The 17202-nt window shown below is 43.6% G+C and overlaps 1 protein-coding gene across 1 annotated transcript; it reads right to left on the reverse strand.

The window, feature by feature from the left end:
• Positions 1-1595: 1595 nt before the first annotated feature.
• PPP1CC (protein phosphatase 1 catalytic subunit gamma) lies at positions 1596-16571 on the reverse strand. Its single transcript, XM_014875083.2, has 7 exons — positions 16392-16571; positions 7480-7611; positions 6220-6450; positions 5003-5107; positions 3831-4054; positions 3283-3417; positions 1596-2844 (listed from the first exon to the last, which is right to left on the reverse strand). The coding sequence occupies exons 1-7, from the start codon at positions 16444-16446 to the stop codon at positions 2755-2757; spliced, it is 972 nt and encodes a 323-aa protein (XP_014730569.1). The 5' UTR covers positions 16447-16571; the 3' UTR covers positions 1596-2754.
• Between the last annotated feature and the right edge of the window lie 631 nt (positions 16572-17202).

A 17202-nucleotide genomic window follows, 5' to 3' on the forward strand; every position in this document is an offset into this window, starting at 1 on the left:
TTGGAGAAACCAGAGAAACACCCCAGTGCCTGGAGGGACACCCAACGTGAGCGTGCCTCAGATCTCATCACTCTTTCCAGGGCACACAACAGGGATTGAAGAGAATTCGGATTTACCACAATTTCCTGCTACCTGTTGTGCAGACCTCTGGCACAGCCCAGTGCCTCTCCCCAGCCCAATCCATTCTTTGCAGCATCCACAGAGCTCTGGGCCAGAAGGAATTGGTGTTGGGATGTGGGGACACAGGCCTTGGCTGCTCCAGCCATTTCACATGTCAGCTAAATATTCCTACAAATGTCATTATGGAAAAACAATTAGCATCTCCTCCTCCACTGATCAAAACAACCCAACCCCAACAAATGGCCATAAAAGGTGCCTGAGCTGCTCAGAACCCACAGCAGGAGCAGCAGCTCCTTCCCTTCGCCATGGTGGGACAGGACCCATCCACCTCCAGCCCTGGGAGAACTGAGGAATGACCCAACCTCGGGGAATGCAGCCAGGCAGAGAACACAGCCCAGAATAGGCACCTGTGTCACCGAAACTGCGTTTGGGGAGAGAAAAAAACAAGGCATGGAGGACAAAGGTGTGGCACAGCCAGAGGCAGCAGGGCCAGAGGAGGGGTGACAGTGTCCCTTCCAGAGCAGGAACATCCCAACTGTGACACGTGCTGTCACACACAACAGCAGTAACAGATGGGCAGGGTGTTGGACAAGGAGAGAGAAAAATTATAGAGCTATAAAAGAAACCACAAGTGTGATTCAAAGGGTGAAAGTGAGGTGGTGAGACAGCCTTACCAGGTAATCTGTGACATCTGATCTAGCAAGCTCAGCTGAGGTTAAGAGTTTTTTGATTAATCAGCTGTAGAGGGAAGGGAAAAATGTCTTCAGAGCAGGAAAATGGCTCTTTGATTCAGAGAAATACATTGAAAAAATAAAGGCAATAGCTGTGGACTGCCCAGAAAATGCATTTATGGCAGATGAGTCCCACTCACTGCAGAAGTAGAGGGGAATTCAGTGGGACATCAGGACAGAGCTGGGCATTCCAGTGACAAACTCGTTCCTCGGTGGATGCAGCAGCACTGCAGCTGTCCTAGAGCAGGGACAGGGTAAGAACTGCCTGCTCTGAGTGCTCGACACCCCACAGCATTTTCCACACAGCAGTGGAGGACCCCAGGCTGGTCCTGTGGAGGCTGGAGCAGGCACACACCTCACCTGTCCCCACAGAGCCTTCTGCCCCAGCAGCCAGCAGTGATAACATGGACTCAGGTTCCCCATTTCACCAGAAATTTAGTTCTCTAATTAAAAACCAGAGGAAATGGGTCTGGTCTCAGCTCCAACCCTCTCAGAGCAGCACTTGCACTCAAGGCCAACCCCCCAGTGCACAAAACAATGAAGAGGAGCCGAGCTGAGCTTGTCCTCCCACGCCCGTGTGCTGCTGCCCAGCCCTGGCAAACACCAGCTCAGGACCAGTGGCCCCAAGTGTGCGCCCCTCAGCTGGGAGGGGCCTCTGCCTGAGGCTCCAGACCCAGAGCTAAACCCAACAGTGCTGTTTAAAATCACCTCTTGCAGCTCAGACAAATCCAAACCAAGAATCCGTGGGTTTCCAGAACAATTTATTTCTCTACGTCAGGCCCTGGGAGAGCAGTAGTGTATATGTTGTGATAAACCGACACTGAGAAGATTTAACAATTTCTTCATTTAATAAGTGATTTTCACTACATGATATTGTACACTGTCATCTGTTCAAAAAAGATCAACAGTTTTTAAAAAACAAGATTCTGTGAGAGATTTATATAAACCGGTGATCAAGATCAACACCTCTGGTTGGCTTATCAAGCGAGTTTCTAGGTTTCTTTGTAGAACAAAGTCTTTATGCTGAAATGCACAAACCCCTTGCAGCAGATCCAGAGCCATTTCCGTCACTCCCAGAGCCATTTGTGTCACTGCCCCGGGACTGCTGTCTCAGCACTGGGATCTGCTCAGCTGAACACACGGAAACTGTACAAGAACGTGTTCACTCCAAGCACGGACAAGCCTTTCTGTTTGCTATTTCCAGCCAGCACTTCCTTTTCTCTCCGAGAGGAAGGCGTGGATGGGAAGCCCGGCCAACTCAGCAGGGGGGCTGTGTACAAACGGGTTTCTAAGCGAACTTTGGCTTCAGGAAAGAGACAAACACTTAAAAGAATGGCTTTGTCATTTGAAGTATACGGAGAGGGATGTGTGTCTGAATTAAATATACATCCTACCAGTGGTGCTGGCAAGGTTGAAGGTTATTCCTAATGTCAACAGCAATAAAACTAACGTGTACATGACAAGACATTAAAAGTAAAGCAATCCCTTTAAAATAAAATTGAACGTAAAAAAAGTTCACAGTGGTTTGTATAAACAGTATGTAATCGCTGACAGGAACAATCTCTACTCTCACAGCACACGAGTGCCCTCTTTAGATCCTAAAGAACAAGATTTACACTACTCATGGTACAGGTCCCGCCAGCCCCGGGGTTCCCTGGCTGGAGGGGAAATGCTGTGGAGTGTGCAGCTGGAACACCGACACAGGGGGACTTTCAAACTCTTTTCCTGGGAGGGAGCAAAGTCGTTCATTTGCTGTTACAACCAGCAAATGCCATTCATCAAATGGAAAGGAAAACCACAAACACATTATCTATTTTGAGCAAGCTGAACAGCACACATGATAGGTTTAAAAATGGAGGTTATAGACTATGATACAAGTCCCAACAAGGCAGTGCCAAAGTGACTATTTCTTGGCTTGTTTTGTGATCATACCCCTGGGAGGTGTTACAGGTCTGCTGGAATTGGGCTTCTTCTTCTCTGCAGGTTTCAAAATCTGAAAAGACAGAGGGGTCATTTAGTAAAAAGTTTTAGCTGTCTTGAAGGCAAACAGTAATTCACTGGTAAAGGCACTACATGGTTCTTCTGGACAAGTCTCAATGTGCCAGGAAATCAATGTGTTTCCTGCTCTGAGCTAGGCCAGGCCTTGGGATCAGCTGCTCCAGAGCCCACAGCAGTGGGAGCAGCTGGCAGCCAACTGCTCTGCCTGAGTGATTTAATTCCAGGATAAAACAGTTCCCCTACTCACACCAGAACAGGGTTATCACATTTTTGAAGATGTGAGTGCAAACACTGCCCTGTCTACATGTGACAGCTGTAAAGATCTATTTGAAACAAGTCTCACTGTTATTTGACAGCAAAACATTGATTCAAAATAGCACAAATTTGATGTGTGACCTCATGAAATAGGAGGGAAAATCTTCAGATATTGTACCTGGAAAGAGCACATTAGTGTTTCATCCACGCTCATCATGGCACCCGCGTTATCAAATTCTCCACAGTAATTTGGGGCAGAAAAGAGAGTTACCAACTGTCTCTTTGCAAAAAACTCATATCCATCTTCAACCACCTTTAGAGACAAAAGCAGAGGTGTTAGTCTGGGCAGCTTCCTCCTGACAAGGTGCAAAGCAACTTTTCCAGAGGCAGCAGCTGAAAATCGGGCTATGTTTAAGGAGCTTGAGTTTCAAACTTTTACACCAAAACAGGGGCATTACAAGAACCAGCTCAGCAACAGGAGCTCATTAACATGGAGAAAACTTTTGTTCAAGAGAGTCAGAGTTTATATGAAGATGTTCATTATGAAGGATGTTAAAAACTGGGACACATTCAGAGAACCTCAGAGATATTTGCAATCTGTCTGGACAAGACCCTCAGCACCTTGGGCTGACACAGGTCTCTCCTGGCCTGGGCTGGACCAGGTGATCACCTCAGGTCCCCCAAAACCTAAATTATTCGATGGTTTAATGTATAAAATGAAAATACCTGATGAGCTCTACATATGAGATCCAAATCATGTTTATGGAGAAATTTAGCAACCACTTCAGCACCAAAAGTGAAGGACACTCCTCTGTCATTTTCACCCCAGCCCAAGACATCCTTGTCAGGGTCAGACCACAGGAGATCACACAGGAGACCTTGGTCTGGTACATCCGTGGGGCGCATGATTCGTCTGATCTGCTCCATTGACTGCAGGTCTGGTGACAAACCTGTTCACAGGGAAGACACAGGCAGGCCCAGCTTAGTCCAGCTTTGCTCTGCAACACTGACATTCATCCAGGACAAAAATAACTTGGATTCAAAGTGATTCACCGCTGCCATTTGACGTAGCTCAATGGCGACATTCACTGACGTTTTTTAAATCCAGCATTTGTTCTAAAGCGTTTGCAACAGAAGCCACTTTCTAGGAGATTTACTGGAAGCAAGATAAAGCAAGGCCATTTCCACGTTTTACAGGATTACAATAATCTAATATTTTGCAAGTGTCTGATAAAAGAGCTGTTAAATAAAAGAGGCATCAACATCAGGAAGCACAGGGAATGTTCACTGTGATGATCAGGCCCAGGAAGATGAAATAAAATATCAAACCAATCTGGTAACATTTTCCACTGATATGAGTCCCTGGGCAACTGTAATGACTTGCAAGTGATAAAACATTTAAGGTGCAATCTGTATTTTATGACCAGAAAAAGCTGCATCGTGTGGCATAAATCAATTTCTACAAATTAAATCCATCAGGTCATACAGGGCTTGGAGCAATCTGAACGAGTGACAGGAGTCCCTGCCCACGGTGGGGGAATTCTATTGCTGATCCCCACGGGTGCCTCCCAACTCAAACCACTGTGGTTCTGTGAAAAGATTTTATCAGAACAGACATCAAACTCCTGGTCATCTAAGTTTAAAAAAAACCTACAAGGAATCTCTCCAAAGGAGAGGCTATTAAAGGTGCCTTTTGGTGGAAAAGGAAGAGCAGATCATTTTGTCTGAACTGGCTCTGTGATTCATGAAACTGACACTCATGGAGCCCAACCCTTCCTCATACATGAGCCAAGGCAGAGAAAAATCCCTAAGTTTTGAAGCTTCAGCAATGTAAACATGAAACTGCCATGACTGAGTTTTCCAGTTCCTCAAACATCACCTAAGGAACTGCTACTCACCCCCGTGACAGCAGAATATTTTCTCATCCACAATAGCTGCAATTGGTAAACAGTTAAAACAGTCTGTGAAGGTTTTCCACAGCTTAATATTGTATCTTCTCTTACCTAGGAGAGATTGGGGAGAAAAACCCAGTCAATGTGCTTTTCTAACACAAACACAACCAACCCAACATACATGTGTGAACTTTACTGACACTTGCAAGAAGTCAGCATTAGAGCCTATACATAATTGATCTTTTCTAATGTATTTAATTGTTTAAAGACAGTGGCAAAGGTCTCTCAGTGTGGCACAGCTTCAAGGACACCCTAAGTCTGTTCATCAGTTGGTAACCAGGCTGTCCAGTCTCAGCTTTGCCTTGGAAAATTATCCCTCGGATAATTTGATCTGTTGCAGAAAGTCTCACCGTTTGCCATTTCTTTCAGAGGAAGACAGCAATTTTAAAAAGCAGATTTTCTTTAGAATTCTGCTTTACCACATGAACTCACTTTCAGCAAATAAACAGGACTGAAAAATGAAACAGGACTGAAAAATGAAACCGCCACAGTTTTATGAATTTCAAAGGGCCTCTCTCAGATATGAACCCTGAACATATTTGTGATATATGACTAAGCCTGTGATTAATCTCTGAGGAGACAACTCTGAAATACCAACATCTTTGTTTCCTCACAGGAGGAGAACAAGACATGGAGTGCACATCTTGTCATCTGCAAGCCAAGTGTGTCCCACCACACAAGTTCCAACATGCTTCAGTGCACAATTAATTTAACAGTATCATCTCTCCATTATCTGGATTAAATCACATCCTTGGAAGCAGGAACATTGGCTTCTACTTCACAGCAAAATGACTTGTGTTTGGATAAGGTCTACATACAGCCCCCATCACACAGTCTGTACACTTCATCAGATGAATAGAAAGAGGGGAACCTCTGCAATGCACAACAAATTAAATTCTCCCATCTCTCATTAGATGCCCTTATGAGTTTTACCAGAGAGAACTGTTAGTTAACACAGCAGCCAACAAATAAAATGACACACTCGGTTACTGCTGTGTACTGTGAGGATCAGACTCCAAGAGGACCAGGGGAAGGACAGACTCCCCTCTCTGAACAGGCCAAGGCCCCTCTGAAGAGCACAGAGGGCATTTCAAGATGGGAAGGAACCACCTAACCCTGCCACCCTGCTGTCCCCAGGACAGGCACACACACCTGGTACTTACATTCATCATAAAACCCATAAATTCTATTGATGCTGGCACATTCGTGGTTCCCTCGGAGGAGGAAAAAATTCTCTGGGTATTTAATTTTGTAGGCCAGTAGAAGGCAAATTGTTTCTAAAGATTGTTTTCCTCTGTCAACATAATCACCAAGGAACAGGTAGTTGCTTTCTGGTGGAAAACCCCCATATTCAAAGAGTCGGAGCAAGTCATAGTACTGTCCATGGATGTCCCCTGCAAGGAGATTCACACATGACACTTCAGTGACCCTTTGCTACATTCTTTGATTAATTCTAGAGAAAGAACAAATCAAAGATGCTTCAGAAAGAAATAAAGCTTGCAGGTAGATACTTCCCATAACATACTCAAAATGGAAGTTAATGTATATAAAATTATCACATTTTGACATCTATGCAATGCTAGCCACACAAAAATATTTGTGTGTATAAAATAAAATCAAGATTCCAAGAAACCAACTGTGTTTTCTGGAAACACCCAGTAATTCAAATTCTAGAAGGGAAACTGCATCAAAAATGAAATTGGTATTTCTGCCTTTGGTTTAAATCATGGGCTTCTTTCTGACAAGCAGAACACTAAATTGTGATTTTAGACTACCAATATTATAAATATGTAATGAGCTGCTTCAAATTGAAGTAAGTCCTCTGTTTTAGAGGAGGATAAAAAACTAATTGCTGGAAGCTTTCAAAATTGCATTTATTGAGGCTTTTATGTTGACATTCTTCATTCTTTTAGCATAAGTAGACATGAACATGAGTGCACAACGAGCACTGCTGTATGCAATATGCTGAAACCAAACTAGAAAGTAATTCCAAGAAACAGAAATTTAAGTTTCCAGCAAGACTTTAATATACTGTCAAACCACAGTTCACCTTTGCATGACAGCACATTAAATACTGGGGCTCCTCACTGTGTCCCCTTGTTCAGGCACAATTGGGCCAGACATTATTTATTTGGTAATTTCTTTCCAAGACTTCATGAGAATCTCTCCCCTAACCTGGTGAAACTGGACCAGTTACTTTTTGGGTTTGGATTATCTTGGTCCCAAATGCAATTCCCATATATTACCCCCTCTCCACTCCTCTGTCCCACATATCCAGCAGGGTTTTATTTTGCTTTTTGCTACAATTATTCATTAGTTTCACTGTTAGTAAGTGAAAGTAGCATCTGGCACTTAATCTCTGCTTACGGTCTGCATTTACCTGACACCTCCCCCAAGATCAAACCAAAACTCACAGCACTCACCACAGATTTTCAGTGGGGCTTCAAGTTCTAGTAGAATAGGCTGACTCAGGAAGATTTCTCTGGATTTCAAGCATAATCCTCTAATTTCATTCTCTTGAAGTTGGACGTTTTTCCCTGGTTTTGATCCTCGCACTGTCGGGAGGAGTCAGAAATCCGTTATCAAAACCAGCAAGATCCTGGTGTTATTTTAAGAGCCTGACTAAAGGCTGGAGCAGCACTGAATGAGAAGGTAGCAGGGTAGGACCAGTGTGCTGGGGTGAAATGGCAGTGCCAGGGAAAGGGGAGCGTGTTCTGTTCCAGTCATATGTTACCTTCATTTAACAGAATTCATGGCTCAACACTTCCCCCGTTAAAAATGTCACATTTTAAACAGCATCAGTTTAGTTCTATTTAGTTACAAACCCCATCTTGGACAATGTGTCTATTTACATGTTATTTTTTAGTGAAACAATTATTATGTGCTTGTTCTCTGGAAAGTTGAACTTGAGCAAAGGGTGTCAGCCACTCAATCACCAACAAATGTGCAAGTTTCCCTAAACCAGGAAATCACCCAAGACAGTACCTAAACAAGATCACAGCACCGGTAAATCCTGTACTGCCCTGTTCTGCAGTGCAGCTGGAGAACAGCGAAGAAAAATACACACATGACTGGAAGGTCAGGACCATCAGTAAGGAAACAGTTTTGGATCATGATGACAAAGCAGCTGCCATCATCACTGCCTTTGAGCAGGGTAAAAGACAAGCCAGAAGGAGACCAATCTCCCAGCCCCAAAGCACTTCCCCTCCCAACTCCCATCCTTCACACCCTTCCATCTCCCCCACTGCAATAATTTACACAGTTTGCTCCTTTAACATCCATTAAAGCTTTCCTTCCTGCCCTGGACAAGGATATCAGCCTGGCTCCAACAAGTTTCACACTTCTGCATCTGTTGCCCAGAAATACAAAGGACATTTCTACAGCAGCAGTGCTGTAACTCCAGCCCAAATTGCATATAACAGCTTTTATCAAGGTTAAGACTGGATTTAAAAAATCATGATGAGTATGCCATTACTGGTGAAGCCTATATTTTTATTTGGTATCAAAACCAGTGACAATATGTAACAGTGATAAGGCTGAAATAAAAAAAAAGGATTAAGAGCAGCAGTCGTCTTCTACAATGTAACCCATTGCTTCAGCCCCATCAAAGCCACATCACCGAGAACTGCAGTCTCAGATGGCTGGAAACGCTCTGCCAACACCTCCAGAAACAAAACCCCTCCACTGCTAAGGCTGCCAGGTTAGCTGACTTACTGTGAGCAACTCCATGGCATTGAGGCTGAAGAGTCTATGCCCTTATCCAAAACGGGACTGGTCTTTAATTGCAAAAAAAGCAAGCAACAAGCCTGAATCTTTTCAAACACAAGAACCTATGCAGTGTTATCTTCCTGAAGTCCTGAATAACTCAGTAGCCAGCCAGGAGCTCAGTCTAATTCCTTTGCTACTGTTTAACCTCCGAGTGAGAAATCTGAAAGCTCCAGATGACTCAAATCTCTGCCATCACTGTGGGCCCCGCGCTGTACGAAGCCAAGTGAGAACTGCAGTGGGAAAGGCTGGGGGTGCTCGAGGCAAGTTTCGGGAACAGCAAGAACAAAAAACAGTTGTGTTCTAATTTCTCACTAGCACAGAAGCTTCTGACTTTTCCACAGGCCTCTGATCAAGCACAGAAAACACTGCTCAGTGAGCATGCACCCTACCTAGACCATGAATAAAACAAGGACTGTGTAACAGCCATGAAATCCGTGACATGGGATGTGATCCCTGCCAGCACTCGCAGTGTCACTGTCACAGCAATGCAACCCTTCCCTGACAGTGCCTGCCCTGCAGAACCACAGACAGTGCCCTAAACCACACCACCCTTCCTCAAACAACCCCAAAATGAAACTCGAGTTCACATTACATGTATGCTCACCGTGGCATCACTGTAGGTCAAAAGCCATGGCTCTAAATGTTATCTTTCAAGCTCTCCCTGCTCCTCTGTTCTCCCTGCCCACGTGTTATCACTCACCACTGACATTACATGCCAACACTGGAATTACCACTGCACTTCATGTCTTTCATTAAAATCTCAGAAGTAATGAAGCATGTAAATGGAAGTTAAATCTTTGTCACAGCAGTTTATCACGAATGAAGCTTTTCATGCACACAGTAATTTTTTCATCCATACAGTAATTTTCCAAAGACTCCTGAGCAACAAGCAAGTTACTCAAAATGCCAAATAACCAGAAGCAATAAAGAACCAAATTAAGTGATAAACTGGCTGCATTGTAAATATAAAATTGATGGTCACTTAATCGTAGATTTTACAATTCATCTTTTTTATTGAGATAATACAAAATACCTATATTTCGTTTTCTGTGAAGCCAAAAACCTAATTTGCCAAGATTTGGTCTTCTTAGAAATTGCTAAAACCAAACCATGTACTTCACATCCATAAATTAAAAAGTACAAAATATTATAAAGACTATGCAATGCACTGAGTCACTAAAGCTCATGAATAAAGCATATGCATTCATTTTTGCTCAAGATTAAATGAAGATCTGAACACTGTTTCAGACACAGGTTTTCTAGGTTTTTCCAATATATTTTTATTGAACTGGTATAATCCTCACACAGTTTTAGTCACCTGCCTGTAGAAAACCTTGACAAAATGGAATGATGCTTTGCCTCACTTCCCAAACTCACTGGGACAGATGCCATGGATGAAAGAACAGGAAAATTTGGTTCAGCTCTGCCTGCCAGTGACATTTTCACCACCTTGTCCAACATGAAACTTGCACAGAGGAGATGAGTGTGTTCAATTTCTTGTGACATTAATCTCTATGTCCTGAAAAGCTGGGAAAACAAAAGTGGGTTCGGCTTCAGAAGAGTCAGAAATGCAGAAGTGCATCTTGGTTTGAGAAATTCCTATTTTTAGCGCGAGGATTTTCTCATCCACAATGAAAGAGCTGGCACGGAAATGCAGGATATTCAGTCTTAATGACTTCTTAAAAGGTTTCTCTGGGTCTTCAAGTTACTTAGCCCTTCTAAGAAAGACAAAAATAATACATTATGAAAAAATATGTTGTGTTTACAGTTTGTTTCTCTGCTTTGGACCAAAACAAGGCAGCTTGTGGAGATCAGACAGTATAATACTAATTGACAGCTTGGTCATGAAGTCAAAAGAGCAGCTCGATAGTCCTGTGCAGGCACATTTGCCCTTTCAATGCATAAAAAATAACCCCTCAGAAATGACAGCCTGGAACTGACAGTGGAATAAGCTAAAGATTAATGATTTGGGAAAAAAAGTCAGCCAATTTCAAGAGTTATTTCATTTGTGTCTGAACACACTGCTGCAGCACGTCCAGACAGCAAAATGTTCCCAGCCTCTTTAGGCAGAGATGCTCCTGTTCTTAGAAATAATTTCTCTAGACCTGAATTTCAATGTCCAGACCGGGCAGTTTTTTAACAGGTAAAATCTTTTTTACTGTACAAATATGAGAAGTGAAAAAATAAGCTTTCCATTAGATGGAAACGACTATAGAAAAAAAAAAATCCCTTCCTGAAGCCAGGATGATCTCTGCAGAGGAACTGCTTTGAACACAAGATCCACTATTAAAGACAGGGAGAAAATGATGGGAAGAACAAGATACTGACTCTAAAATGAGTGTGTTATAAACAGTGCAGTGTGACAGGCGCCCAGCAGAGGGGGAAAGGAAGGAAAAGGAAGAAGAGCAAGAACTTGAGGCACCCCCGTCACTCTGGAGCGAGCAAACAGCGAGTACCAAGTGTAGCTGCAGCTGCCAGGAGTCAGAACACTGCCTGACATTGAGAATTCTTCCACATTTCCCTGGGAGGGATAAATGGGTCAGGAGCTGGGGGATCCAGAATGTACAACAGCCTGAGACCATATGCATGCAGAGTACAACAGACTCCCACACCCCAGCCCAGCCCCAGCGTTTTCCAATCCTTGCTTTGGTGCCACACGGTCCTTTACGTCAGTCAAGGTTAATATGAAAGGGACAGATACTTAGAGAAGTATTCAAAAATAGCAGGAAGTTCAAAAATGCCAGAAATTGCAGTGATCCAAACATCTCATTTCCATTCAGTATTGCATTAAAAGAAGCAGCTGAAATATTGTCAACTGAAGTGTGAGAATCAAGTTCTCCTACAGAAAATGTTTTAAGAATAACAGTCTATCTACAGGTCAGTTCATTTTCCTGGCTTATTAAACAAGTCTCTCAGTTTCACCATATTTTACGTTAAGATGTCTGCAATCATAGTGACATTTCCAAAAATACTGCAGGTTGGTTTTAATCTAGTTTTTAGCAGTTCCTGATGACAGTTTCACAGTCAGTTTTGCACCACAGGCACAAAGGGAATAAATAACTTGAAAGTGGTTGATGTAAAAAAGGTTTTTACTTTACTGCAGGCACTACCAGCTTTGATCAGATCACTTCAAATTCAAACCTGAAATGGAAAAGCATCTCCTCAGTGCACAAGGCTCTAAAAAGTTCTCATCTGCTTTCTAGTACGTCAAAAGTTCACAGCGGTGTTATCACATGGAAGATCCTGCATGACTACAAGTTCTTTATCTTGGAACTGCACACATGCAGACAGGTGAGGAGCACTGGGAACTCACACTGCTCACAAACTGAGGGGACAAATTCCTCCACTTCACTGACTGGGCAACAGGCACAAAACTTAACAGACTGATTTGAATCCACGGCATTGATAAGAATCTAATGCTGGTCTTTGGAATAAAAGGAGTTTCTTATTTCCCCCTCTTAGAAACTGCTGCACCACAGCAGGAAACAATTAACATCAAGCTACACAAACCAAGGAAAATGATACGGTTTGAGGTCAAAAAGTGTTGCTTGTTCATAAGAAACTTCATCACAGCATCCCAACTGAACCATGAGTAAATGTGACATTTCAGATTAACATCTCTGAGAAACATTCTTACCCCAGTATATGAAGCTAAAGGGCAAGCAACCCTGCAGACCCAATTAATGCTGTATTTAGCAGAAAGGTGAAAAAAAAATTGAGGACTGCATTTGTGAGAAAAATATCTTCTCTGTGGTGAACAAATTCTTATCCATGCTCTTTAGCTCAACTATTTTTAATAAGTAGATGATAATCTTTCCCCATTTAAAGCAAATTAAGAGAGAATATCTCCTTGACATCTCTACAAGAGGCTTTACTGGGAATAGAAATCTGTGGGTGTATAAACAGAAATGTTTAAGGATTTAAGACTCTTTTTGCTGATTTTAGTGCACTAGCCAGGATTTCAGCTTTCAGAATGGCTGCCACCACTGTAGCCTCGTGTGGCTTTATCCAAAGTAGCCTCCATTCATTATTCCATTTTCCCTTAACAGTGCCTGCAGAGGATGCAAAACAGGAGAGATTTGCAGAAAGACATTTCAACTTGGGTCACTTAGGTATGTTGAAACTGTTATTTTACCCATTATTTATTGTTACCATGGTAAGACTAATACACTTCAATCCTGTTTTCTAAATAGGTGACTGTGAGCTCCAAACCAGACCCTACTTATCTGCAAAAGCTGCCAGCACACGAGATGGAGGAAATGGATAAGGGGCTCAAGTTATAGGAATCCCATCTGACATGACACAGAAAGGAAGCCATGCTCACACTCAAGGAGCCTCGGGATTTGTCACTCATTCTTTACTGAGGCAAGCAGGAATTCTGCCATTTCCTGGAGCCCTTTCCAAGACCATACAGGTGCTACTGATTTTTTTATCTTACAAGGAGTTTTTTAGCATCTTCTTGTCTGCTGGTATTTTTAACTCAGCACACACAGCTGCAGTTGCTGCCTTCAGTACCCCTCCTGGAAGGGGCATAATTTGCTCTCATGTTTGACCCCTCCTACTCCTCAGGAAGGTGAATTAGTTACATCAATATTTGAGCCTTTATCCAATATCAAAGATAGTTAAAACATTTTAATACTCAGTGCAGGATACTGTTACTTACTACACTTGACAAGTCTTATTCTTGTGGATATTACAGTTACCAAAAGTCACAAAGTCAGACAAGCTGTACTCAGGAAATTGTTCCTAGCAGGACACAACCCTCATCAGTCAAGAAGGGAGAAAATATGAATTCAATTACAGCAAAAAGATTCAGTATTTTCAATGCTTTCCCTGAATGACTTTCCAAGGTTGAGAACAACGCTACTGAAAAATGGTTTTTTGTGACATTTCAATGCCAAATGGTTCTGCACTATAAACATCTGGAGCAAGGAAGACTCTTCAAATATTTACCTTAGAATGAGAAGCTGAAGTATATGTTTCCAGGCCTTTTAAAGAACAAGCTAATAATTCCACCTAAATAGCCTAATGTGGGTGGGAGAACATCACTATTTGGGGGAAAAGCAGGAATAATGTCAGTTGAGCAGAGGAGTCAAGATAGAAAGTAACTAAAATCCCTCACAAATACATTATTAATATCCTGTATTACGGACAAAAGCAAGAGTAATTTATTATTCACCCTTCACTTTACCTCAACCATTAGACTCGATTCACTGCTTCTTCCAACAGGGCAATGCTAAGGCACGTGATAAAACAAATACCTGACTGTATTTGCTCACTGATTTCCAGTATTTCACCAAAAATCTCCTCAGTACTGGGGTTTGTTACCTTTAGAAAGGGCTAAGCCTCCTGCTCATACTCCTTAAATTTTAATAGCAAAATAACCTAAAGTTAACTGCTATAAAAATGTGTAAGTATTTATAGTTTAAAGAGAGCTATAATGAAATACCAAATTGCTCTAAAATTACAGCTTGCACAAGGATTTGGGCAATTCAGTTTGTGAGCTGATTATTAAACCAGATTTTGCAGCGTTTTCATGCCCGAGTATGATTTTAATGTGTGCAGCCTTGTCTGAAGGGGTATTGACACAGAGCTCATGGGCACACCACACTTTGTGTAATTAACATTATGCACTTGTTCTACCAGAACTGCACTGAAAAAAAATAATTTGTTTGATCTAAATCTAAAATGCAGTGTGTGGGAAGAAAAAGCATTAAAAAATGACACAAAGGTCAGTCATTACTCTCTGTCTGGCAAAGACATTTGGAACAGACATTTAATAATCAACAAATAAAGCACTAGTGTAGGTTACTAACACCAGCAATTGTTTTAAATATGGAAAGACAATCATCGCCTCAAGGAATCCAAAATCCCAGCTGCAGTATTAATAAAGGCAAAAAAAATTAATTTCAGTTCTGGCAGCTGATGCAACCTCAGGTAACGTCTGTATTTGCATGAAGCACCTCTTAAAACATGTCAGTAAACCTTCTGAAACCTGATTTATGAACTCTTATCTGCTCCAACCATCTAATGCTGATATAAACTGAGCAAGAGCAGAACATATTGACAGACTACTTTTTGAAACTTTAAACAGAGAAATCGCTCGCATTTGTTTCTAGGAAAGGTCTAATCCATGCTTTTAAAAACTAAAATTTTTTAATTGTAAATATTGCGTTAGTTACACTAAGGGAAATCGGCAAGAACTGTAACTAATACATGCAGTTCAACTGAGCATGGATTAATATGTCACCAAACATATGACATACGAGACCTGACATTTACAAGTCGTACTACTGGATTTTCAGGAAAATCCTGGTCTAACTTTCTGAAGAGAAGTCTTTAAATAATTGAAACCAGGACGGTTTAAATTGGTAACAGGCAAAACCCAAACCGGATCAGAGGAAAAACCCCATTTACTTTTACTTATTCAATAATCCCATAATTCATCTACAGGATTTCTAGAGTAAAATTTCTGCTCCTCTGCCTGACCTTTAGCTATCCAAGCATTACACAAGCAAAATCCTGTAAGAAGGAAAGTGTGTAAGAAAAGACATTTCTTCATCATTTTTCTCAGCAACATCTCAGCTGACTTTGTGCCAAATGGAAAAAAAGTTAAATTCCTGATCGAGCTTTTCACGAGTAAGTCCAGATGAGATGCCTGCCCCGACACACGTGAAGTGAGGCTGGATCAGGACAGCTTCCTTCTCTGAATAATTATGGTTTTCCTTCATGCCTGCAAGAGAATTTGTCACTGGCAAACTTCTCAGTCTTTTGCCCTAAAATCAGTGAATCCCAGTCCAACGCTGATCCCTGCAAGTGAAGGGATGATGCTGGAGACACCCCCTGCAACTTCCAGATTTTCCTTTGATTTACAAACTGCCAGGCAACTCTTTTCACCCCAAAGCCCCAACAATAGCAGACAATAAGCCCTTTTTCAGACTGTCTGAAACACCAAACCCCAACCCTCCATTCACACCTAAAAACCCACCATATGTTACGAATTAAGAGCCAAAATCCTGTGGCAGCTTTAATGCAAGCAGCTAATCAAAGCTAAACCCAGCATACACTGAAAACCCATGACAGTCTCCTCCCGACTTGCTGAAAAGCTGCCTCAACACTCTTTAAACACGCCGAGTCTCATTTCCAGAGCCCCACGACTGCCCAGCCATGCACTGATCCCATGTGTATGCGTGAAAGGCAAGAGAACACCTCAGGCTTTTTAAAAAACCTCCCTACAAAATACTACTAAATTAACCATCCCCTCATTCGAACATCCGACCGGATTAAACATCCCCTCAGAACTGCAGGGGAGGAGAAGCGGGCAGCCGGCCGGTCCCAGCATGGCACCGGGCGATCAAAAGGCAGAAACGCCTCGGGAACACACGGGCTGAGGGGAAAGTTGGGGCTGCGGGGCCGAGCCAGGCGGGGAGGCGGCGGCGGCGACCCCGGGCAGACAAAGCGCCTCTCGCCCCTCCATTTTGGTGCCCCCCTCAGACCCCGCCGGGCGGGCGGGACTCGGCGCATCGGCCCCGCCGCTCCCCCCACCCGCGCCGTCCCCGACCCTCACCCTCCAGCAGCCGTTGGATGATGCTGTCGATGTTGAGCTTGTCTATATCCGCCATCGCCTCTCAGCGGCCGGGCGGAGCCCTCCCCGCCGCTCCGCTCGCGGCTTGGCCGGCCCGACTCCGCTCCTCGTTCTGTTTCGTTTTTGCCCTTTCCTGCTCTGCGCCTTCCCTCGCTCTCTCTGCCCCCCCCCGCCCCCTCAGCACAGAGCCAGCACTGTACAAAATGGCCGCCGTCCCCTCAGCGGGCTCGCCTGGCGCACGGATACTACGAGCGCGACGCGGCCCGTCGGAAACCCTTTATAGGCCGGGCGGGAAGAGCGGGCGGGGTGATGCGACCCCGCTTGCGGAATCCTTCCGCTCCCGCGACGGGAAGTAGTGCGGCGGTGCCGCCTCCCCGTGTCGCGATAGTGGCAGAGCGGCGGAACCAGTGGTGGCGGTCACAGAATCCCAGCATCCGTTAAGTTAGAAAAGACCTCCGAGATCGAGTCCAGCCTATAACAGAGCACCACTATGTCACCTAGACTGTGGCACCAAGTGCCACATTCAGTCGTTCCTTCAGCACTTCCAGGGACAGCGACTTCACCACCTCCCTGCGCAGCCCTTCCAATGTCTAATCACCCTTTCTGTGGAGAAAGGTCTGTGCTTTGTAGGGTTCCTGCAGGCTGTGGTCTGCAGGGAGCAGGAAGGGGCCACCATGGCCCTCACGTTGTCCCCTCACTGCGGTCGTGGCCCCACACAGCCACATGTGAGGGAAATGGTGGCTTCAGGTGGGATTTTGGGGTTGTTCACCCCACTTTGGGGCTGGGGGAGCAC

Source organism: Sturnus vulgaris, chromosome 19 (assembly GCF_052056855.1).
Source record: "Sturnus vulgaris isolate bStuVul1 chromosome 19, bStuVul1.hap1, whole genome shotgun sequence".
Taxonomy (NCBI): Eukaryota; Metazoa; Chordata; class Aves; order Passeriformes; family Sturnidae; genus Sturnus; species Sturnus vulgaris.

What these genes read in the sequence shown, in the direction of transcription:
- PPP1CC (XM_014875083.2), bottom strand. Translation starts at nt 16,446, where the DNA reads ATGGCGGATATAGACAAGCTCAACATCGACAGCATCATCCAACGGCTG. An exon ending in CATCCAACGGCTGCTGGAGG is followed by an intron (nt 7,612 to 16,391) that starts GTGAGGGTCGGG and finishes TCCTCCCGACAG; the next exon opens with TGCGAGGATCAAAACCAGGG. An exon ending in TCATATGTAGAGCTCATCAG is followed by an intron (nt 3,418 to 3,830) that starts GTATTTTCATTT and finishes TTGTCTCTAAAG; the next exon opens with GTGGTTGAAGATGGATATGA.